This window comes from Erinaceus europaeus, chromosome 18 (assembly GCF_950295315.1).
Source record: "Erinaceus europaeus chromosome 18, mEriEur2.1, whole genome shotgun sequence".
Taxonomy (NCBI): Eukaryota; Metazoa; Chordata; class Mammalia; order Eulipotyphla; family Erinaceidae; genus Erinaceus; species Erinaceus europaeus.
The window spans coordinates 13,920,005-13,943,841 of record NC_080179.1 but is presented as its reverse complement, the minus strand read 5'-3'; the positions used below and the strand labels follow the sequence as shown (position 1 = coordinate 13,943,841).

The following is a 23,837-nucleotide window of genomic DNA, read 5'->3' as shown; positions in this document are numbered from 1 at the left end:
TGATGGGATACGGAATTCTGGTGGTAGGGGTTGTGTGGAATTGTACCCCTGTTATCCTACTGTCCCGTTGATTGTTATTAAACCAATAAAAAAGTTTAAAAAATGAGATGATTCATCAAGTTTGTTTCATAGAGTTATTGTAAAACCAGTTGTCCTGTGTACAGTGCTTAGAATAGTGCCTGGTGTTGGGTTAACAGCTCTGTCACGCTATGTTCAGTCCAGCAAGGGAGGACTTTAGGCAGCAGCACTTGTGACGCTTTCCCCCTGCAGGTGGGGACAGGGGACTTGAACCTTGTGCACTGTAATGTGTGCACTTAACCAGGTGTGCCACTGCCTGGCCACAGGAGTAGGACTTTTAAGAACTGTAGAGATTCAAGCCCATTGCATGAGGGGAAGCTTTGGTGTTGTGGTATCTTTTCCTCTTTCCCTCTCTTTCACCCTACCTCTCTTTCTCTGTCTCTTTCTCTTGCTGACAGAAAGTTAATTTGTAGCAGCATATCCCCCTTTAATGCCCAGAAAAGAAGAGAAAAGAACTGGAGTGATCCGGGAGGTAGCACAGTGGATAAAGCATTGGATTCTCAAGCATGACATCCTGAGTTCAATCCCTGTCAGCATATGAACCAGAATGTCTGGTTCTTTCTCTTCTCTTACCTTTCTCATTAGTAAATCATACATATAATATTTAAATATATATATTTGAAGAAAAAGAAGAGAACTGGAGTGAGATAATTCATAGACCATCTTTGTTTACTAGTTGTATTTTTTTTTTTCCTAATGGAAAGTTGTAATTTGTTTTCCTAATGGAAAGCAAATTTCTCTAAGTGTGTGTGTGTGTGTCCAGGGATTGAGCCCAGGGGCTTGTATTTGCAAAGGATGCACCCTATCACTACACTACATTCCAGGCCTGTTTCTTGTATCTTTACAACAGGGAGTAGTCTTTTAACTTGAAGTGATGTGTTCATAGAAGTTAAAAGGTCTTACATTCCCCAGGGACTGGAGAGAGGGGTGCTATCTCCTTTCATGATTCTAATTATAAAAGATCACTCCTAGGTACTCCCAGAGACATTCCTGCACCATAAAACTATCAGGAGACTTATAAGAAGATATATGTATATCAATCAAAGGGGCTGAGAAAGAATTTACACATTATCTTTTTTTTAAAAAAGTGCTTCAGGGTAGAGAGTGGGGAAAGTCAGACTTATGGGGCCCTTAGAGTCACGCTGAGTAAAACTTCAAGGTCATCTTGGTCATTGGTGTTTTAGAAACTGGTTGGGGTTTGATGCAGACTATTCCTTTGTTTAAAATAACAACAACATTTATTTATTTATCAGAGAGAGAAGGTAAGAGAAAGAAAGAAAGAAAGAAAGAGAAAGAAAAAGAAAGAAAGAAAGAGAAAGAAAAAAAGAAAGAGAAAGAAAGAAAGAGAGAGAGAAAGGAAGACTAAAGCACGGTTCTGGCATGGCATCTGCAGTGCTGGATAGAACTCAGGCCCTCCTCCAGGACCTTGCCCTCACTGTAGAGCAACAGTGGTAGGGACTGCCCCACTCTCCGAAGGGAGGCTGGGTCATCCTACCTGCCACTCAAGGAAGACAGGTCCTGAAATGAGTGCAGCCTAGAACGTTCCCAGCTGTGACCGTGGATTTTGAGTTTAGACTGACAGGGACTCAGAGGTTACACAGGCTCTTGTGCTAAATATATATGTGTATGCCCTGGGTCAGATCCATGGGGTTTATGGTTAATGGTATTTATATACTTTCCTCATACTAATCCAGCTTTCTAGCCCTATTCTCAACTCTGACACCATCTTCTCATACAATACTTTTAGTCTACCTGTATGTTAGCTATCGGACTCAGGCAAAAGTTGCTGAAGTCAGGGGCCACGTGGAACATACCTAAAATAGACTTCCTGACTTCTTTCTACATGAAGACCTGTAGTTTCATTTGCTCTATTTCTACCTTTAGGTTCCTGTTTATTGAACAATTTGCTTTATATCTGACCATCTTTCAGCTACCATGTTGCTGATGCTACTATGACACCATCCTGACCTCCTTGGGCAGACAGCTTCACTGATGTGTCCCAGAACCTCACCTCCCTTTACCCCACTAGGGAAAGACAGAAACAGGCTAGAGGTATGGATTGATCTGCTAACGTCCATGTCCAGCAGAAGCAATTACAGAAGCTGGACCTTCCACTTTCTGCATCCCATAAAAGATGCATTTCCTCTTCTCTCCTACTCCTCCATCCTCTCCTTCCCTTGCCCTTTAGGTAGTGCTCTCCCTACTTTGGGGAAGAACTTTTTTTTCTTCCCTTCCCTACCCCTTCCCCTTCCCCTTTCCCTTCCCCTCCCCCTCCCCTTCTCCTTCCTTCCTTCCTTCCTTCCTTCCTTCCTTCCCTCCCTCCCTCCCTCCTTCTTTCCTTCCTTTCTTCCTTCCTTCCTTTCTCTCTCTCTTTCTGTCTCTCACTTTTTCTGCTTCACCCTGAAAAGAGAATGTGGTTGGACTATTAAGGAGCCACATGGCCCTGTCCCCATGCCCCCCGTCGTTCACGTCCTTCTCAGAGACTGGTGCTTGGGGAGGGCACGGGGAATACGCGGCCCTTCTTGCTGTAGTCCCTGAACTTTTGACTAAAATTAATTTAGAATTATAATTTTTTGTGTGTTTTAACCATTCAAAGGATACTTTATTTTTAAAATTTATTTATTTATTGCCCTTGTTGTTTTATTGTTGTAGTTATTATTGTTGTCGTTGTTGGACAGGACAGAGAGAAATGGAGAGAGGAGGGGAAGACAGAGAGGGGGAGAGAAAGACAGAAACCTGCAGACCTGCTTCACCGCCTGTGAAGCGACTCCCCTGCAGGTGGGGAGCTGGGTGTTCGAACCAGGATCCTTACGCCAGTCCTTGCACTTTGTGCCACCTGCGCCTAACCTGCTGTGCTACCACCCAACTCTCGATACTTTCTTTTTTTTAAAAAAAATATTATCTTTATTTATTTATTGGCTAAAGTCATCCAGAAGTCAAGAGAGAAGGGAAAGGGAGATAGAGAGAGGAAGAAAGAGAGACACCTAGAGCTCTTCTTCACCACTGGCAAAGCTTTCCCCAGGCAGGTGGGGACTAGGGACTCCAACTTGGAGCCTTGCGCACTATAACATGTGCACTCACTCCACCAGGTGTGCCACCACCCAGCCCCAGTATACTTTCTGCCTTAAGGCAGACCTGGAAACCAAATATTAAGGGCCCACACTGCAGCCTGTTGAGCTATCTTTGTTGTTTGTTACACAGAAGGCCTGAACAAGGCCTGGCTAGTGTTGTGGAGGACTGAGTAACCTGAGTTCACAGTAATCTTTGCTCTAGGCAAGTTCTGAGAACTCAACTGTGTTTCATGTTGGTTCTAAGAAGGCAGTATATTCTCAGCACGCACAAGCACTGGGCACTGGACATATGGGGGAAGAGACATGGTGGAGGGCGTATGATAAGACTCTGACCTGGGGTTCAGAAGGCAAGAAAAGATGAAACCTCACAGCAAGGCCCTCAGGCTGCAGTTTGGAACACATGGCAAGACACAGGATGTCTGTCTTTCCGTAGTAGAACGTGATGATTTGCAGAAGTGACACTGTGGGCTTAATGTCTAACACACGAAAAGGTGGCTGTCGTGAAGTAGATATGTGGGCAGTGATAGAATAGTTTCACAAAAAATGCCCAGCCACCAACCAGCTACATCATTTTTGAACCCCAGTGTGACCTTCAAATTAGGTGTCGATTGTTTCTCATTTATTAAGAATTTGAAGACAATGACAGCAGAGGATTAAACCAAGTACAAGGACCCTTCTGTGTACAAAGAGAGGCCTGTGTGACAGCACTGCTGCCCTGAGGTCACCTGCATTCCTAATAGCATGAACCCAAGTGTGGAGGGCATGCTATCAAGACTCCTCTGCATTCATGTGACAGAGTGGCCAGAAAATGAAGTTCACTCTCTTAAAAGAGAGTAGTGATACCAGCTGTGTGTGTGTGCGTGCGTGTGTGTGCGTGTGCGTGTGTGTGTGTGTGTGTGTGTGTGTGTGGTGGTGGTGGTGGGGAGGTGTTGGCAGATGGGGCGTGTTGTGGGTGATGGGTTACATTTTCTAGGCTGAGGATGGGGGATGGGGGCTGGGGTGTTCAGGGGGTAGAGTGGTATGTGAGGGGGTTGTCTTGCTCTTTCTAGGCTGTAATCTGTGCAAAGAGTTGATACCTGTTTTGGAGTTGCCTAGCTCCTGTGAAAAGGTTTCCTTTCCATATGCCAACCCCCACCCTCACTTCCTTCTCTGCAAACATGCAGCTCTTTACAAGTCTCTGCATTTTCTGTTGGCAAGCCCTACAATCTTTTATTAGATATATACTTAACTCTGAACTGTGATTCCAAACTGTGATTACACGATGTCTGGTTTTCCCTCCACTTGAATTTAATATCCTGGAAAATGGGCAGCTTTATTGGAAGGTTGAAATGTACCAGCAAAGGGACCCAGGGGTGAGTGCTGTGGGTCTGCTGGGTGCTCACATTCCACCACTTCAGTGTCTAGCTGACCATTACTTGATATTTGTTAACTTCCACTTTGCCTTTTAGGGCAATTTTTTTCTCCTCTTCATTTATGCTTATTGCCCGGTAGTTACAAACACCACCCCCCCCCTTTTTAAAGCAAGTCATTCATAATTCTGAAAACTTAACCCTCCAGCTGTTTTCTACTTTTCCACAGCCTCTTATTGTCCTGGATTATATTTTTGACTGTTGCATTCATACTGGAGCTATAACTTCTCATTCTGGTGTAGCTTAATTGTAATCCTTTCTACACTCATAAAGGTAAAACACACTCATAAAACTTAAAAGGAGAATAGTGAACAGTAAAGCAAGCAAGAAGCTTTAGATTTGCCTGTAAAATGGAAGCTAAAGTAATAATCATTTGGAGACAGAGAGCCTGATAAAATAGCACTGAAGCCATCACAGCTATTAGCTGGTTCTGTACCCTTCTCTGCCTCCTTCTCCTCCTCCTCTTTTTTAAAGATCCCCCCCCCCAGCCCCCAAAGAGATAGAGAACGCTAGAGTACCACTGTAGCATACACAATACTAGGGGTTGAACTCAAGGCTTCATGCTTGAGTGTCAGTGCATTATCCAGAGTGCCACCGCCTGGATCACCTGGGCCTTTATTTTATAGAAAAAGGAAGCAAGACCTAGAGGTTAAATGACTCACTTGGCAGCTGTTGGGGGCAGTAAGGACTAACAGGCTGCACATGACATTTTATGCATTAGCTGATTAGTTCTGCTTCCACACTAGCATTTTCCTGGGACATAAACATTTTAAATGTCTAGTCTTCATTTATGATAGGAAGGAGTTGGAACAGATGCTCTTAAGAAAAATCCTTCCAACTCTAAAACTTTGGCTGTGACTTGAAATAAGCACAATTGGACCCCTGGCTAGTCATTTTGGAGCTAGATACACAGTGAACATGTGCGAACGGTGAAAACAGTCACCACTTGAGCGAGACGGGCTGTGCTCCGATCCTTATGAAAGCTGGACTGGATCTCAGGTAGAACTGTGACAGCATGTCAGCTGCTAGACTGACCCATAGGTTAGGGATTTGTTTTAAAATGCCGAACTCTGAAAAAAGTGATAGGGAACTTTGCCAAAATAGAGGGGTGTTTCTATCTGAGTGGTGCATCAGATGCTGCTTCTAGTGACTTTGTCTTAGGGAAACACTTTTTAGATGGTTCAAGGCCCCCTCTACTGGTAGGATTTGTCATCCATCAGGAGGTCTGAAGTTTGTGAGATAATGAAAATCAGATCAGAGCAGTTTGGAATTGCAAAGAAAAGTGAAAAAAATATTTGGTAAAAAAAAAAAAAATCAGTTTTTAAGATAAGGAAACAGATCTAGAAAGTTAAATTGTAACAAATATATTAGGCAATATCTTCCTGAGAAACTTTCATATGTGGTGAAAAAAAAAGTATTAAATAGGATATTGGGGTTTGAGAGTGAGCTCACTCAGTATAGCACGCCAGAGGCGCAAGACCACAGGAAAGCACCGTGAATGCCATCAATGGAGCTGTTTGCATGGTGGAGCAGTGCTGGGATGTCTCTCCCTCTGAGGGGGGGAGAGAGATCAAATATTAAAGTTAGCTTTCTGAAAACAGAAAAAGATTTTCAAACATTTATTGAGTTGATAATGGGCAAAGTCCATTATCATTTTTTGCTTAGCAAAGAGCAAATGTCTAACATCTTTGCCTGAAATTCTGTTTTATTTGTACAAATCTAGTTTCTTAAACCCTAGTCATTCAAGAATCACCTATATCCATCTTGCCAGAGCCAAGCGTTACATGTATTATTATGAAATACTTTTTCTCTGTTTAAGTCTTTTTTTTTTTTTTAACCAGAGCACTGCTCAGCTTGGTTTATGGTGGTGCAGGGGGCTGAACCTGAGGCTTTGTAGCCTCAGACATGTTTAAGTCATTTTTTCCAGTTTTAATGCAATAAACTCCATAAAAATTTCAGTTTGGATGGGGGGCAGTGGCGTCCTGGTTGCTAAGCGCACATAGTATGAAGCACCAAGGACCCTCACAAGGATCCGGTTAGAGCCAGTAGCTCCCCATCTGCAAGGGGGTAGCCTTGAAAGCACTGAAGCAGGTCTGCAGGTATCTATCTTTCTCTTCTTCTCTTTATCTTTCCCTCTCCTCTCAATTTCTTTCAGCCCTATAAAAAAAAAAATCGAAAAGATGGCCACAGGAACAGTGGATTCATAGTGCAGGCAATGAGCTTCAGCAATAACTCTGGGGAAAACAAAAAGAAAAATTAAAAAAAATTTGTTTTGTTTGGATGTGCTGTGTATGTGTATACACACATGCAGTACAGTGAATATGTGTCTGTGACGAATGTTCTATATGTCAATTAAAATATATTTTTCCCTCCGAGGGAGCTCTGTGTTTGGGGCTCTGAGCCTGGATAATCCCTCTGCACCTGGTAGACATTCTTTTCTGAAAGAGAGAGAGAGAGAGAGAGAGAAAGGAGAGGGAGAGAGACACCACAGCACTGCTCCTCTGTTGGGAAGCTTAACCCATGCCATTGTTCCTATGTGGAAGCCAGGGGATTAAACCTGACTCCTTGCACAGGGTAAAAGGTGTGCTCTGCTGGCTAAGCTATCTCCTCACCCCCAATTAAATAGACCTCTTGTTTTCCACAATTTAGAAAAAAACAATGAAGTAAATATGCCTCGTGCTCAAGTCATGTAACTATAGTATTCATAATTTCAGCATTCTATTCAGTGCGAGTTGTTTCTTACAGCTCTCCACCTGGTCTTTCACTGTGCTCTGTCTCAAGCTCTTCTTTTTTCTTCTTTCCATATTCCACAGGCATTTTTCTAAGTCTTGACTATTCATATTCGTTTTCCCCAGGAATGTGAAGAAAGCTTTCTTACCTTCTTGCCTATCTAACTTATGTGATTCAAACCCTGGGGAACCATGTTGAAACAAACTGGTATTTGTTAAAGTGAACAAAAAGGCCTTTGTATCGCTTTCTTTTTCTAGGAATTGGGGCTTGAGAAAGACTGAAAAGTGATGTGATTTATATTTCACCTTTGTAGTCAGTCTTCTATGAGAAAAAGACGCTTAAACCTAGAAAGTTCAATTTGTAAATATACATGCAGCAATTTAGAACTACACTGAACTCCCTCCCACCTCCCACCTGAAACTACACTGAGATCCTATCTCACACCTGAGAGATTGGCTTCCATCAGCAAATCAGAAAATGACAGGGTGTTAGGCTGTGGAGAAAGAGGAACTCTGCTACACTGCCGGAGGGCATGCAAACCCTTGCAGCTCCTTTAGAAGACTGTATGGAGAGTCCCTGAAGAAATAAAAATGAATTAACTACATTAGGATCCAGCAATATCACTTTTGGATATTTATCCAAAGGACACTCAACCATTGATCAGAAGGGACACATGGACCCCTATAGTCGTAGCTATATTATTCACACTAGCCAACAAATGCAAGCAGCTTAAATGCTCATCAACAGACGACTGGCTAAAGAAGTTACAGGAGGGGGCTGAGCAGTGGTGCATCTGGCTAAGTGTACATAGTACTACTTGAAAGATACATAAGCCCCCTGCTCTCTACCTGCAGCGGGATGCTTCATGAGCTGTGAAGCAGATCTTCAGGAGTCTGTCTTTCCCTTTCTCTATCTTCCCCTCCTCCCACAATTTCTCTCTGTCCTATTAAAAGAAAAGGAAAAAAAATTTAAAAATCCACCAGAAACGGTGGATTCATGGTGCTGGCACTGTGCCTCAACAATTGGAGGCAGGAAAAAAAAGTTATGGGATATGTATTCCATGGAATACTACTCTGCAATCAAATTAGATGGAAGACTACTCTGCAATCAGATTAGATGGAAGACTACTCTGCAGTCATATTAGATGGAATACTACTCAGCAGTCAGGTTAGATGGAATACTACTCAGCAGTCAGGTTAGATGGGATGCCACTCTGCAGTCAGGTTAGATGGGATGCCACTCTGCAGTCAGGTTAGATGGGATGCCACTCTGCAGTCAGATTAGATGGGATGCCACTCTGCAGTCAGATTAGATGGGATGCCACTCTGCAGTCAGGTGGGATGCCACTCTGCAGTCAGATTAGGTGGGATGCCACTCTGCAGTCAGATTAGGTGGGATGCCACTCTGCAGTCAGATTAGGTGGGATGCCACTCTGCAGTCAGATTAGGTGGGATGCCACTCTGCAGTCAGATTAGGTGGGATGCCACTCTGCAGTCAGATTAGGTGGGATGCCACTCTGCAGTCAGATTGGTGGGATGCCACTCTGCAGTCAGATTAGGTGGGATGCCACTCTGCAGTCAGATTAGGTGGGATGCCACTCTGCAGTCAGATTAGGTGGGATGCCACTCTGCAGTCAGATTAGGTGGGATGCCACTCTGCAGTCAGATTAGATGGGATGCCACTCTGCAGTCAGATTAGGTGGGATGCCACTCTGCAGTCAGATTAGGTGGGATGCCACTCTGCAGTCAGATTAGATGGGATGCCACTCTGCAGTCAGATTAGATGGGATGCCACTCTGCAGTCAGATTAGATGGGATACTACTCTGCAATCAGATTAGATGATAATGTGTCCTTTGGGACAAAATGGATGATTATGCTTATTGAAATAAGAAATGAAAGCTAGCTACAAGATGCTTTCACTTCTATATGGAGTCTAGACAACTGATACACAGAAACTTGAAAAAACAAACAAACAAACAGAAACCCAGAGACCAAACTGTTTCTAATACTTATGAAAACTATGGGAGGTGAAAGGATGGGGACACTGAACTCTGGTGGTGAGTGTTGTGTGGAATTATATTCTGATTTTACAATCTTGTAACCTACTAATAATCAGAAGAAAAAAATGGTAAAATATATGCCATAAATTACTCGTTGGTGAAATAGAACTGAGAGACTGTTTTTGTTGGACACTGTGAATTCTGTGATAGCTATAGGGGAGTGAAGATGAGAAGATGTGATCTTCATGAAGTCATTTTCCTTATTAAACATCCCTACTGAATTGCTTCAAGTTTTGTTTCTTTAGTAATAAAGGCAACCATTATGCATTTACTGCTGGATAAATACACCCCATTCCCTGCTAAGTAAAGTTTGCTGCCTCTGTGGATGTCCAGTTCACAGTGGATTATCTGTTTACAATGGATTGATTATCTGTGCAAAAGAAAAAAAATCAGCTCTAAAATCTCTTTCTATAATCTAGTTTTTTTTAAACTTAATATAACATCTCTATCAATCCTTAATGAGAAGTGAATAAGATGTCTTTTGACACAGAAGTTGTTTGTTTTTATTTTATTTTATTATATTTAGCTACTTGGACATAAAAATCCATGGGCAGATTTTCTTCAAATGTCAGCTATTTCATAAGAAATGAACTGCATGAAGTTATATAGAAAACATTTCTTCCAAAGAAAAGAATTTCAGAGATTGAATTGTCACTTTGGTAACACTTGCATAGTAGTTTCCAGATCCTGTGGAAAACTTTTACAACACTGCCTATGAAAGCTACACACAGATACAAATTAAAGTTACAGCAATTGATCCCTGCAATACCTTCTTCTTGGAAATTTCAAGCCTATTCAATGCTAAAAAACAAACACACAAACAAAAACAGTTACAAGACTGCAGGACCCATGGGGAGAAATGGGTGCGCTGTATTTACTGTGGTTCCCCAAAGAGGTTCATTCTGATGGTGAACAGATGGAACCCCCATGGAAGAGGCAACTTTCTGCTGCCACTATCCCAGGGCTACAACTTGCCTTTGAAATGATATCAGTCAGGAAATCAGGGTTTCAGATTTCACAGAAGAATTTTCTTTGTGGTTTTTTTTTTTTCTTTTCTGTAGGTCCAAAGAAGGCAGGAGGAGGCAATAAATTTTTAGAACCTCTCTTGGTAGGTATTTAAAGAGATTATATGAGTAAATCAACTGTCCCAATCCCCAGATATGATATAGACCATCCGGTTTGAATTTGAATCTTTTGTCTTCATACTAGAGAACCATGTGAGCCAACAATTCAGAATAAGTTGACCCTGATAGGTGGAACGCAGTGCTGGGAGGGATATTCAAGAACTAATGTATTTATTTTTTATGAAGTTTTTCCTACTATTAGGTTTATAACTGGCAAAGGCCAAAGTTGAAGCAGTACAGTGTAGAGATTAGCATTTTTCTTGGGAGAAAAGATTAGGTTGTCTCACATTAACACCTGAGTTTCTAAAACACTTTACTAGGTGCTGCTTTTATTTTCATTTTTCTTCTTTTATTATTATTGAGATTTTATGGAAACACCTAAATGAATGTGGAAGAAATTCTAAAATTGAAGTATATACTTTTCATGATTCATTATCATGTTGGTCTTGTGGTTTTGCTAAGAAGCAGTAAGTAAGCTTCGGCCTTTGGACAGCTCATGTCTGTAGAACAATTTAATTTCCAATTTACTTTTTAATTTTTTTTTAAAATCAGAGCACGGCCTGGCTAAGCTCTGGTTTCTCATGGCACCAGGGATTGAACCTTAGATTCCTTCTACAAAAAGCAAAGGTTTTTAAATAATTCTTGAATTCATGGTATCAAATATTTTCCCAACACAGTGCCAGGGAATCGTTCCTGCTCAAGTTTCCTATTGTAAAAAATTAAAAGCAGGAATGTGAGAGGGAGAGACACCAAAGCATTTCTCTGCTACTTATGAAACTTCACCTGTCACTGTTTTTGATGCTCTTATGTAGTGCTTGGAAATGAACCCAAGGCCTCACAGAAGCATGGGAGACACCCATTCTACTATTGAGATGCTGTCCTTAAGTGTTTTTTTTTTTCTGAGAAGATAATCCAATTTTTAAAAAATATTTACTTACATATTCCCTTTTGTTGCCCTTGTTTTATTGTTGTAGTTATTATTCTTGTTGTTATTGATGTCATCGTTGTTGGATAGGACAGAGAGAAATGGAGAGAGGAGGGGAAGACAGAGAGGGAGAGAGAAAGATAGACACTTGCAGATCTGCTTCACTGTTTGTGAAGCAACTCCCCTGCAGGTGGGGAGCCGGGGGCAGGAACCGGGGGCTCCAACTTGGATCCTTATGCCGGTCCTTGAGCTTTGCGTCACCTGCACTTAACCCGCTGCACTACCGCCCAACTCCCTGTCCTTAAGTTTTTTAAAATAGAGGCTTCATTTGTTTGAAAACTACATGATGAAGGAGATAGTGCAATGTTATAGTACAGAACACTTGCATGACTGAAGCTCCAGATTCAACCCCCAGCACCACCTTATGCCAGAGGTGAGCAGTGCTCTGGTCTCTCTTATATTCTTTCTCACAAAAAATATTTTTAAAGAAAACAACTATTTAAACATTTAAGTGCTATGATTTGTTTGTGGTCCAGGAGGTCGTGCAGTGGATAAAGTGTTGGATTCTCAAAACCTGAGCTCCAGAGTTCAATCCCCATTGGCACATGTACAGAGTAATGTCTGGTTCTTCCTCTCTCTCCTATTCCTCTCATTAATAAATAAATAAAATGCTGTGAGTTTTCTATTTGTTTAGATCTTCAAGCTTCTTTAGGTTGGGCACCAGGATTATTTTATTCTCCAATGGGTTTCCCCCTCCCCCCATTAGCTTCCAGGTGATCTCTCTCTGTTTGTGTAGGAAAGTGGTTCATATATATCAATTTTTCTCTCTGTGCAGGAAAGTGGTTCTTAACCTTGGCTACCAACTAGAATAATCCTGAATAAAGATAACACATTATGTGTCCTAGGTTTCTAGTTTTACATCACTTCAAATGCTTATTACAACACATCCATCCACCACTGAAGTACTAACATCCCTCAGCATTGTCCACTGGACTCCTTTTTTTCCCCCACCAGGATTGTTGCTGGGAATTCAATGTGTGCACAGCTCCCCCACTCCTGGTGGTCATATATTTCCCTGCTAGTGCCCTTCCTTCCTTCCTTCCTTCCTTCCTTCCTTCCTTCCTTCCTTCCTTCTTTCTCTCTCTCTCTCTCTCTCTCTCACCTCCTTCTCCCCTTTCTCCTTTCCTTCTTTTTCTAGTGGGTGAGAGACAGAGAGATATAAAGATAGAAGCAAAGACAACCACAGCACTATTCCACCACTCCTGAAGCTTCTCCCCTATGGGTGGGGACCAGAGGTTATCATGCTAAAACCCAGGTCTACTATGTGAGCCACCATCTGGCCCCAACTGCCACCATTTTCTCCCCTTCATCTCAATCTGACATGATAGACCTTAAAATAAATAAAATTTTAAAAGCTAGGGACGGACATTACTTAATGCTCAGAGGATCAGTCAATCAAGAGGATTTAATGATTATTAACATCTGTACACCCAAGGAGAGGCCATCTAAATACATCAAACATCTACTGAAAGAGCTACAGCAGTCTATTAACAGCAACACAGTAATAGTAAGGGGATTTCAACACCCCCTTACTATTACTTGGGTATTAGACCAGAAACTATCAAATTCATAGAGGAAAATACTGGCAGAGCTCTCCCATCTAAATTTTAAAGCGGGAGTCGGGCTGTAGCGCAGCGGGTTAAGCGCAGGTGGCGCAAAGCACAAGGACCGGCATAAGGATCCCTGTTCGAACCCCGGCTCCCCACCTGCAGGGGAGTCGCTTCACAAGCGGTGAAGCAGGACTGCAGGTGTCTGTCTTTCTCTCCCCCTCTCTGTCTTCCCCTCCTCTCTCCATTTCTCTCTGTCCTATCCAACAACGACAACAACAATAATAACTACAACAATAAAACAACAAGGGCAACAAAAGGGAATAAATAAATAAAATAAAATAAATTTAAAAAAAAAATAATAAATTTTAAAGCATCTTCAATGAAATGAATGCAATTACAAAAAAAATGAACAATAAACACATAGCAGAACTTGGACTGGGTCTGGTGTATTGCAACCAAAATAAAGGACTCTGGGATGAGGGTTCAAGTCCTGGAACATGATGGCAGAGGAAGACCTAGAGGTGGGTTGAATGTTATGTGGAAAACAGAAATGTGAACAGAGGTAGATTGCATGATGGTCATGCAAAGAGGCTCCAAGGTCTCAGGTCCATGGTGAATTCACTTTCTTTATCCCATCTTGGATGGAGCTCGAAGATATCATGTTAAGTGAAATAAGTCAGAAACAAAAAGATGACTATGGGATGATCTCACTCACAGACAAAAGTTGAAAAACAAGGTCAGAAGGGAAAACAGTAAGCAGAACTGGACTGGAGTTGGTGTATTGCACCAAAGTAAAAGATTGGGGTGGGGGGAGGGTTCAGGTCTTGGAACATGGTGGCAGAGGAGGACCTAGTGGGGGTTGTATTGTTATGTGGAAATGTTATGCATGTACAAACTACTGTATTTTACTGTTGACTGTAAACTATTAATCTCCCAAATAAAGAAATAAAAAAAAAAAAGACAAAAAGAAAAACCAACTGAACAAAAACCAACCAACCACCACCAACAAAACCCTACAGAGTAGAATGCAGTAAAGCAGTGAGAGCACAGGAATTGGGTCAGAAGCTCTGGGTTCTGGGGGATGGGCAGTAGCACAGCAGGCTAAACGCACATGTTGTGAAGCGCAAGGACCAGTATAAGGATCCTGGTTTGAGCCCCGGCTCTCCACCTGTAGGGGGATCACTTCACAGGCGGTGAAGCAGGTCTGCAGATGTCTGTCTTTTTCTTCTCCTTTTTGTCTTCCCCTTTTCTCTCAATTTCTCTCTGTCTTATCTAATAACAACAAGGGCAACAAAATGGCAAAAATGGCCTCCAGGAGCAGTGGATACATAGTGTAGGCACAGAGCCCCCAGGGATAACCCTGGGGACAAAAATAAATAAATAAATAAATAAATAAATAAATAAATAAATAAAAGCCGTGGGTTCTGATTGTAACTTTAGCTCTGTGATCTTAGGGAAACTATACTAATCTTTATGGGACTCACCTAAGAGATACATTCAAGATATGAAGTAGTCTAAACCTTGGGTAGATGCATTCAAAGTGTTTATCATGATGCCCAACTCGTAGTTTAAAACATCTAGTTATGCAACATGTACAAATACTACAGAATAATTCCCTAATGAGTTTCCATCTTGTATCCTACACAGTTATTTCTAGAGTAATTTCATGATTTTTCCATTACTTAATTACAAATCTTATGTATCTTCAAAAATGTTTTATTTATTTTGGGCAGAGACAGAGAAGTTGAGAGTGAAGGGGGAAATAGGGAGGGAAGGAGGGAGGGAGAGAAAGAGCGAGCGAGAGAGAGAGAGAGAGAGAGAGAGAGAGACCTGCAATGAAGCTTCCTCCACTGCAGGTGGGGACTGAGTACTTGAACCTGGGTTATTGTGCAGTGTACTGTGTGCATTCAGCCAGGTGCACCACTGCCGAGCTCCTCAAATCTTACATACTTTGTAAAGACAGAAGCTCATTTCTGTTCCTTGCTTACTTTTTAAATGTAAAAGAGAGGGAGAAAGAGAGAACCACAGCATCACTTTGGCGCAGACAATAACAGGGAGTGAATTCAGTACCTCATGCTTGAAAGTCCAACACTTTATCCACTGCACCATCTCCTGGGCAGCTCACCTGATTGTTAATATTTCCATGAGACCATTTAAACGTAATGAGTCAGTCAGTATAAGAGCAAAAGACCTGGAAACAAGAATGACATTTAATCATGAAAAAGTTCTGCCTTTTTTAGTCAACACAAAGTAATGGCACACTTTTTTTTTTTCCCCAGTTTTTAAAATTTTAAAAAAATTTTTATTTATTTTCCCTTTTGTTGCCCTTGTTGTTTTTTTATTGTTGTAGTTATTATTGTTGTTGTCAGATAGGACAGAGAGAAATGGAGAGAGGAGGGGAAGACATAGAGGGGGAGAGAAAGACACATACCTGCAGACCTGCTTCACCGCCTGTGAAGCGACTCCCCTGCAGGTGGGGAGCTGGGGGCTCCAACCGGGCTCCAACTGGTCCTTGGGCTTCGCACCATGTGCGCTTAACCCACAGCCCCCAACTCTGTTTTTAAAATTTTTTATTAGTAATTCAATAATGATTAACAAGATTGCAAGGTAACAGGGGTACAATTCCATACCATTCCTACCACTAGGGTTCTGTCCCATCCCCTTCATCGGAAACTTCCCTATTATTTATCCCTCTAGGAGTATCCAAAATTCTTTTTGGGGTGCAGAAAGGTGGGAGATCTGGCTTCTGTATTTGCTTCTCTACTGGACATTGGCAGGTTAATCCGTACTCCTAGCCTGTTTCTACCTTTCCCTAGTGGGACAGAACTCTGGAGAGGTGGGTTCCAGGACATACTGGTAAGTTGTGTGACGAGGGACATCAGGCTGGTGTCATGGTAGCATCTGCAGCTTGGTGGCTCCATATGTCCCTTTCCTTCTCCTTCTCTCTCTCTGGGTGCTGATGGAGCTGGAGTTCAGAGCTCTCTTATCTTCATCCTATCACTTCTCCCTCACTGGGAGTATGGATCATGGTTGTTTTGTAAGGGTACTCCTTAGCATATGTGAGCTTGTATTTTCTTGTAGCACACTCCCTCCCTCCCTCCCTTCCTCCCTTCCATCCACCCTTCCTTCCTTCCTTCCTTCTGCATAATGTTAGTTATCATTTGATTCCTGAAGTGTTCTTTTGCTTTATAATGTAACACCTGAATCCTTGTGCACTATAATGTGTGCATTCAACCAGGCGTGTCACTGCCCAGTTTTAGAATACCTCTTGCTTTGCGTGTAGTATTCGTCTTTTGTAAATACAAAGTATAGGAAATAGTTTTAGAACAGTTGGAATAGCTAAGGCCAAGAGATTGAGCCTTTATAGAAGAACCTCTGATCTTATGCAACAGGAACAGGAACACTAGCCACCCAGTAGTTTCCTGGTGCATCTTTTAGACAATTTCTCCAGCTTTATTGAGAAATGATTGGCATCTGTCACTGAGATATGTAGCACAATGGTTTGATTGACATATATTTTGCACTGACTATCAAAACAGGTTCAACAAATGTCTATCTTCTAGAGATATACTCAAATAAAAAAAGGTGCACAGGAATTTTTTTTTCTTTTTTGTGATGAAAATTTAGGATTTATTCTTTTAATGTCTTTCCTCTGTATCTTCTATCAGTATTAGCTATAGTCATCATTACGTACCTATTAGAGTGCCTGTTGTCCTTTGGGGCTAGATGCGTTTGTTTGAGCCCACACGTCACAGTGCTCAAGGACCAAGGTTCAAGGGGGAGACTTCAGGAGCAGTGAAACTGTGTTGCAGGTCTCTCCCTCTCTCTCTCTATCTCTCCCTTCTTTACAATTTCTCACAAATAGTAATAAAACAGCTTTTTAAAGGAAATGGGTGCTTCTTAATCACCTTTCAACTTGGTGAATCTTGTCAAACTCTTTAAACACATCATTTTCAGTGACTTGCTATCTTAGCTCAAAAGACAGAGAGATATCAAGTCACTGATAAGAATGATGTGTTTAAGGCTGGGGGTATGGATCCACCTGCCAATGCCCATATCCAGCAGAGAAGCAGTTACAGAAACCAGAACTTCCGCCTTCTGCTCCCCATACTCCCAGAGGGATAAAGAATAGGGAAACTTCCAATGGAGGGGATGGAATACGGAACTCTGGTGATGGGAACTGTATGGAATTGTACCCCTCTTATCACACAATCTTGTAGATCATTATTAAATCACTAACTAAAAAAAAGCTAATGTGTTTAATTTCACAAACAGGTGCAAATTTTGTGTTGGGGCAAGGACTTGAATTTGTTTTTGTTCATACAAGTCTCTGAAATCAAGTTGTCGGCAAGTCTTAAACTAGCAAATGCTCACCTTTCGTACGAGAAATTTCCGTAGAACTCTATTTTCTTTTATTGAAGTAACATTGACTTATATTATGTATGTTTCAGATATATATCACTAAAATTCACCATTTGTATATACAATATTATCCCCATCAAAGTCAGTTTGTTTCCACTACCATATATTTTACTGCCTTTCCCCAACTTACCTACCCTTGATCCCTCTTTCCTCTGGTAACCACTGTATTGCTCTCAGAATCTTAAGAGTTTGTTCTTGTGGGCTGGGGAGATAGCACAATGGTTATGAAAAATACTTTCATGCCTGAGGTTCCAAGGTTCAATTCCTAGCACTGCCAAAAATCAGAGCTGAACAGTGCTCTGGCCTTTCTCTCACTCTTCTTGTCTCTTTCTCAATAAAATAAAAAGTTTTTTGCTAAAAAATTAAGTTTTTTACCTTCCACATGAGTGAAATTATATGGCATTTGCCTTTAAATCAAACCAGCACAGTTCATTTAGCATAATACCCTCTAGGTCTATCCGTGTTGTCACAAAATTTGAGGTTTAATCTTTTTTTTTTTTGTAACTGGGTAGTATTCCACTAATTTTTTTTTCTTTTTTACTAATTTCTACTAAATTCCTTTTTTAATTACCCTGTATGATGCTGTTTGCAGGATTTCAGTATGTAGTGGATCGATCTTGGTCCCACTCCAAGAAAGCTTATTTAATCAAACAACCAAAGGAATCTTAACTAGTAGTGGATTCAAGTACAGTGAATCTGTAAATACTCAAATCCCAACTCTGTACTGCACAACATTGAAGCAAAAAAATCCAGTACCTATAACTAATTAGTTATTGCCTATCACTGGCTTTTATTTTTTAATATAACTTTTTAATTATGCTTTTCTAGTTGTTAGTTTTTATTGGTGCATGTTGTATTACCTTTCAAAAATGCATGGTTAAATTATTTCTAAAGTCACCTTGATACTCACAGTGCTAATTTACCTATACTTACTGCTAAAAGATTAGCATGCATCTTTTATCCTTGTTTGTGGTTTCAACTGCCTACTATCAGAGAAGTGAGGAAATAAAAGATGACAAGGTTGATAAGCTAAGAAAGATAGATTTTTCAGTTCTTATTTAGGGGTAGGGTCAGTTGTAGTACACACTATTATATATTTAAAAGGCCCCACTGAAGGTAGAAGAAATAGTCCAAGAAAAAGCTTTATAATCTCGAAACTGTCTTTCGGTACTATGTGACTTTGTCCTTTTGTGAAGTCTGTGTGACCTCTCCTGTTTGTATTAAATTAAAATAAGGATGTAAGGACTGATGATTCGATTTGGTGGGTTTGTTACAGAAACAGCTCTGGCATCTGTTACTTCCACTCTGTTACCCATTACTTCTGTTCTGCTAATGGCAACAGGCATTTGATTAAGTGCAGAGATTTGGACAAGACGGGGGTCCAAGGTGGGTTGTGAACTAAATCACACAGCTAAATGTGTTTCATCTGTACTTCACCTGTTCTTTGTTTTCAGTTTTCTGGCAGACCGGCAGCTGGAAGCTTTCAACCCAGGGGCAGGAGAGAGACTAGTTATTTTTTAAAACGTGGACTAAAATGCATACTACAATATCCTGTTAACAAAAGGCACTGCAGGTGAGTATGTTTTCTTTGATAAGAATTAAGTGTGAATATCCCCTTCACCAACAAATAAAAACACTAATGAATAAACTAATTAGAGGAAATTAAGATACTTAATCTTTTCTAAATAGTTTTCAAAAGTCTTATCTAAGTCATAGGTAAGGACTTATATATGTTCATAGCTAAGGTTAGAATCAAAAGATCCAAGTAGAAAAAGAGTAAGATAAAAATTCAGTAGTAATAAAAGTGCTATAACATCCAGTAAAGACAACAACCTTGGGGGTTAATATTTATTGTATATAAAAATGCCAGAAAAGTATTCATTTGAAATATAATTACACATTCATTTCCTACTCACTTGTTTATTCAAGTCATAAAGGAAGAAAGATAGCTTTCTTCTATGTGGCATGTACAGAATCAAATGTTTTAGCTAGAAGTATAAAGACCACATATTTCAATAGTGGTTCAAATGTCTGTAAGAGTCACAGAGATAAGTGAATTTCTTAAGACCTAAAATTAAACTTTGGAAGGTCTGAAATTCATATCCTACTCTTCCCATTGTCCACTCAGGGCTCATTTTTTCCCTACACTGACCACACTAGAAAGCTTAAACACTTCATGTTTGTTGGTACTGACAAGGAGGCATAATCAATTCTGGAAAATAAAAAAATGGGAAATGACTGTAAAATTTAAGAACCAACCAATTATATTATAAAAGAAACATTAAATCACCTACTGAAACTTGTAATAGAGACAGAGAGAGAGAGAGAGAAAGAGAACATATTCATTTAACACCTGTATAGGGCAAACAGTTAAGATTAGACTGTTAGAATGCCAGTTTGTCTTTATTTGCTAAATGAGAAATAGTTCAGTCAAAAACTAGATATTTACAATCACCAGAATACCACCAACACTCTCTTCTATAATTCACCGGCTTATAATACCACTTTTTTTTTTTTTAATACCCTGTTTAATTCTAGCAACTCTTCAATGGTCACCTACATCTAAGTCTGGTCACATGACCTCAGTTAAGTCCCAGTGTTGGGGGGGAGGGCACATAGGGTCTGAGCACTGTCTAATCTGGATTGTAAAGGATTTGTCAGACTTGACCTAGATTATGGAACACTTAAAAGAAATGGAAAAGTTTCCACAATATTCGGCATATAAAGTCATCTCTTAAAAGTCTTTAGGTTTTTCCTCTAAATCTGAGACCATCACCATCAATGAAATAAATGGTAGTAGCTCACATAGTAGATAAAAGTGACTTAGATTAGTATTCACAAAGAGTCAGACTCTGATAGTTATGCAGGATTTCAGCACCTAAAGACCTAAGGAGGTCACGCTATAGTGGAATTACTTTGTGAAGAGTTCAGCTGAATAACTTTGTAGCTGGGGTTTCTTCTTGAAGGGCAGGAAATTTTTATAGCAGGAATTCCTACTATTTGTTGAAAGCAACTAGGTTGAACCATAGATATCACTGTTCTCATAGGCTGAAAAAAAATTTAAAATCATCAGTTTCTTGTAATTTGACCTAAAGCTACTGACTTTTTCGAAGTCAGGTCAAATGGGAATGATAGTTACATTTATAAACAGCGAAGGGGTAAGAGGCTGAGGAAATAAACAATAAAGCTCCTGTAGTTTATAGAAAATTAAATGCCTGAACAGACAAATAGGGCTTATCATGAAGACCTCAGAACACTGAGAGGATTTTTATTATGAAACTGGCATTATGAATCTATAAGATCAAGTTTAGAATCACTGCTATACCATCTGCTGTGTGAACAGGAGGGGGCTTTGATGAGGTCCTGGGAATAGAGTAGAATTGTCTTTATTTTTACAGGAGGTTACAATATGGACAAACTCTAGCATTAATGTGCCCCAAGTAGAAACAGAAGGGTGAGAATTAAGACTACCTCTGTTACTAGTCACAGTTAAAGATTAATTATGTACACAGCAAGAGCTTATTATTTAAACTATTAACAAATGGGATAAAAGCAAACCATGAAATTTATTAATGGTTACTGTCTCCACATGATAGCACCATAATTATGTTATGGCACAATATTTGGCATTGGCGTGTACATTTTAAAAAATGTGTTTAGAACACAGGGAATATTTTTGTTAAAATATTATAACTATATGGGAAAGGTCTCCAAATACACACTAAAATGTATGTGAAACTTATTCATTAAAATTAATGCAATCATTAAGGGTAAATTTTTGGAGCACACAGTCCTTGAAATAGTTATTTCAGGTGTCCAATTCATTAACCAAGTTTTAAAATTGATAGAATCTAGTCCTTGCATGGTATAATCTTGTTGTGTAGGTTCTAGCAAGCACGAAAGATACAAAAATAAAAGGAATATAGGCACTGCATACTACTAGGCAGGGATTTCTCGTTTTTAAAATTGTTTCATAAGTCCTAAGAGTTCAATTCTTTTGGTTATATTTCATTTTCAGAGGTTTCTCAAAGAAATGTAATATGTAAATTATTTGTAACTATAATCTTCAATCATACTAATGTCAAGATGTAAGATAGGCAAAAATATCAACAATGAATACAGGTAAAACAGTGTCATATAAATATAACAAAGTATACTGATAAAAGTCCTAAGACATTATTACATATTCCATCCTATTATCTCATAAATCAAGGCTTTTAGCTGTCTGGATTCATATGTGACTGTATTCTTCCCAGAGTGCATTCTTTCTTCTTCCAGGGGTTGCTCGATAACGGCAGGTATATTCCTACCATGAACTTCACAATGCTCAAGAAACTGCACACATTCTTGAATAACATTGTCACGCAGCACTATCATGTGTTTTGACATGTTTTCTAATAGGGACAGGAAGCATCTTTTGGCATAATACCAGGTGTCAGTTCCCAGTTTTTTACCATACGGTTCTAAGCTTTTGATAACTCGAGAAATGCCAAAGTCATAATTCCCTTTGGCACAATAGAGTGTGCCTATCACCAAATTCACAATGCAGAGGTGGTAGATTTTTTTATCTGGGTCGTCATAGGAGAGCTGCTCTTCTTCCTTTTCAATCTTCCTCATCAGCTCCTCAGCCTCTTCATTTTGACTTGTCATAATATATGAAACGCAGAGATTTGCCAGTACAATAGCACTGACATTCAGAATGTTGTCGTAATGCTTCTTGACTATGGGTTCGTAAAAACCGATGGCTTCTTTGTATTTGTTCTCCTGCATGAACAGAACATGTGCCACGTTCAGCTTCCACACGTCGTGGTCACTACAGAATTCCACAGATTTACGGAAGATCTTTTCCACCATTGTGTAATTTTCAAGGTTCCAGTAGATTTTTGCCTGGGCCATCAACACAGGGATATACTTCTCCAGAGTGTCATCATATTCATTCACTGATTTTTTGACAGCTTCTTCATCTCTGTTGTGTCTTGCCTCTTGTACTTGTTTAGTAAGTTTTCGCAGCTGTTCAGTCAGCATCCCTGCTAGCCCATCCAGCTTCACGAAAGCCTCTTCAGGAGCTGTCTGGCAAGTGATCATGGCATCCAAGAAGTCATAGAGATAGGGTGTGAGGAACTTATAAGTCAAGTGGGCGTTCTCTGCCAGGACATCTGCTGCTAGGTCAAAATACTCATACTTACAGTAGAGTAATAACAGGTTGCCAAAGGTCTCTGGAGGGAAGGGGTTCTGCTGGAGCAAAAACTGGAGTTTTTCAAACCCTTCCGTTGGCTTGGCATCCATGTTCATTAGTGCCTGGTTGTGTAGAGTCACAGGATCTAACTCTTCCTCTGCTCTAGGTGGCATGTCAGTGAGGGTTTCCTGGGCCACCTCGTAATTTCTCAGTTGATATTCTATGGCTGCCTTGAGGTTGAAGGCTTCCACCAGAGCAGTCTGGTGAAGGACTACGGTGTTGCCCACACTGCGAACATCAATGCCTTCTGTGGTCATGCCTACACCCAGCTCTGGGTGCTGGCAGATGCCATGTTCAATAATGTCTGCAATATGCTTCAGAGCTGCAGCATACTGCCTACTGTTGTAAAAGGCCAAAGCTAGGTTGTAAGAAAGGTCAGGCTGGTAGCCTGAGGCTTGCAGGGCCGCAAAGAACTTGGAACACGCAGCCTCATACTGTCCCTCTTTGTAGAGCAGGCAGCCCAGGTTCACCTGGCCATCAGTCTGAGTCTCCCCAGCACTGTCGTCTCCCCCGTCCCCACTCAGCAGCTGTTCCACCAGACTTCTGGCCCCAGGCAGGTCGCCCTCGCTGTACTTGATGGCAGCTTGCAGGCGCAGGACCCGGCTGTGATAGGCAGGGCTGTCCAAGAGGAAGGCGACCCGGGTGGCCTCCGGGTAGAGGCAGGCCTTGTAGAGCGCCTGGGCCTGGTACAGGCGGTACTGCTCCAGCTCGGGGTGCAGCTGGCCCAGCTGCTCATAGCAGTCGGCCGCCAGCGCGAACTCCTGCAGGCGGTAGTAGCAGTAGCCGAGCAGCGAGAGGCCGGCGCGGCTCTTGGGGCTCCGCTGGAGCTCCCCGCTCAGCAGCTGCACCGCCTCGGCGTAGCGGGCGTCGCGGACCAGCCTGTACACGACCGCCGTGAACTCGCCATCGGGGATCTGCGCGCCGCCCCCGAGCGCCGCCATAACTGCCGGGAGGGAAGCGCGTCCCTGTTACCAAGGCAACAGGCCGACCGGAAACGGAAGATGGTGTGGATATTTGCATATCGGTGGCTATTTGTCGCGGCAGGAGGAATAAATACACCTGTTAGGGCTGAAACGAAATCAGTTAGATATTTCCATTCTTAACTGAGTCCTCAAGGAATCTGGACACTTGCGATCACGCCACAAAGAGAGTAGAACTGCTGCCATGTAGTT

The 23,837-nt window shown here is 41.2% G+C and overlaps 1 protein-coding gene and 1 long non-coding RNA gene across 3 annotated transcripts in view; one reads left to right on the top strand and one right to left on the bottom strand.

Moving 5' to 3' along the window:
* Positions 1 to 23,837, top strand: part of LOC132534242 (uncharacterized) — a 53,727-nt gene that overhangs the window by 10,605 nt on the left and 19,285 nt on the right. For both annotated transcript variants that reach the window (XR_009545918.1, XR_009545919.1), the window contains one exon: positions 18,884 to 19,002. This is a non-coding gene — a long non-coding RNA (uncharacterized LOC132534242). The remainder of the gene's footprint in view (positions 1 to 18,883; positions 19,003 to 23,837) is intronic.
* LOC103114965 (intraflagellar transport protein 70B-like) lies at positions 19,816 to 23,763 on the bottom strand. The gene has a single exon (XM_007524699.3). The coding sequence runs from the start codon at positions 23,604 to 23,606 to the stop codon at positions 21,609 to 21,611; it is 1,998 nt and encodes a 665-aa protein (XP_007524761.2). The 5' UTR covers positions 23,607 to 23,763; the 3' UTR covers positions 19,816 to 21,608.

What these genes read in the sequence shown, in the direction of transcription:
- LOC103114965 (XM_007524699.3), bottom strand. Translation starts at nt 23,606, where the DNA reads ATGGCGGCGCTCGGGGGCGGCGCGCAGATCCCCGATGGCGAGTTCACG.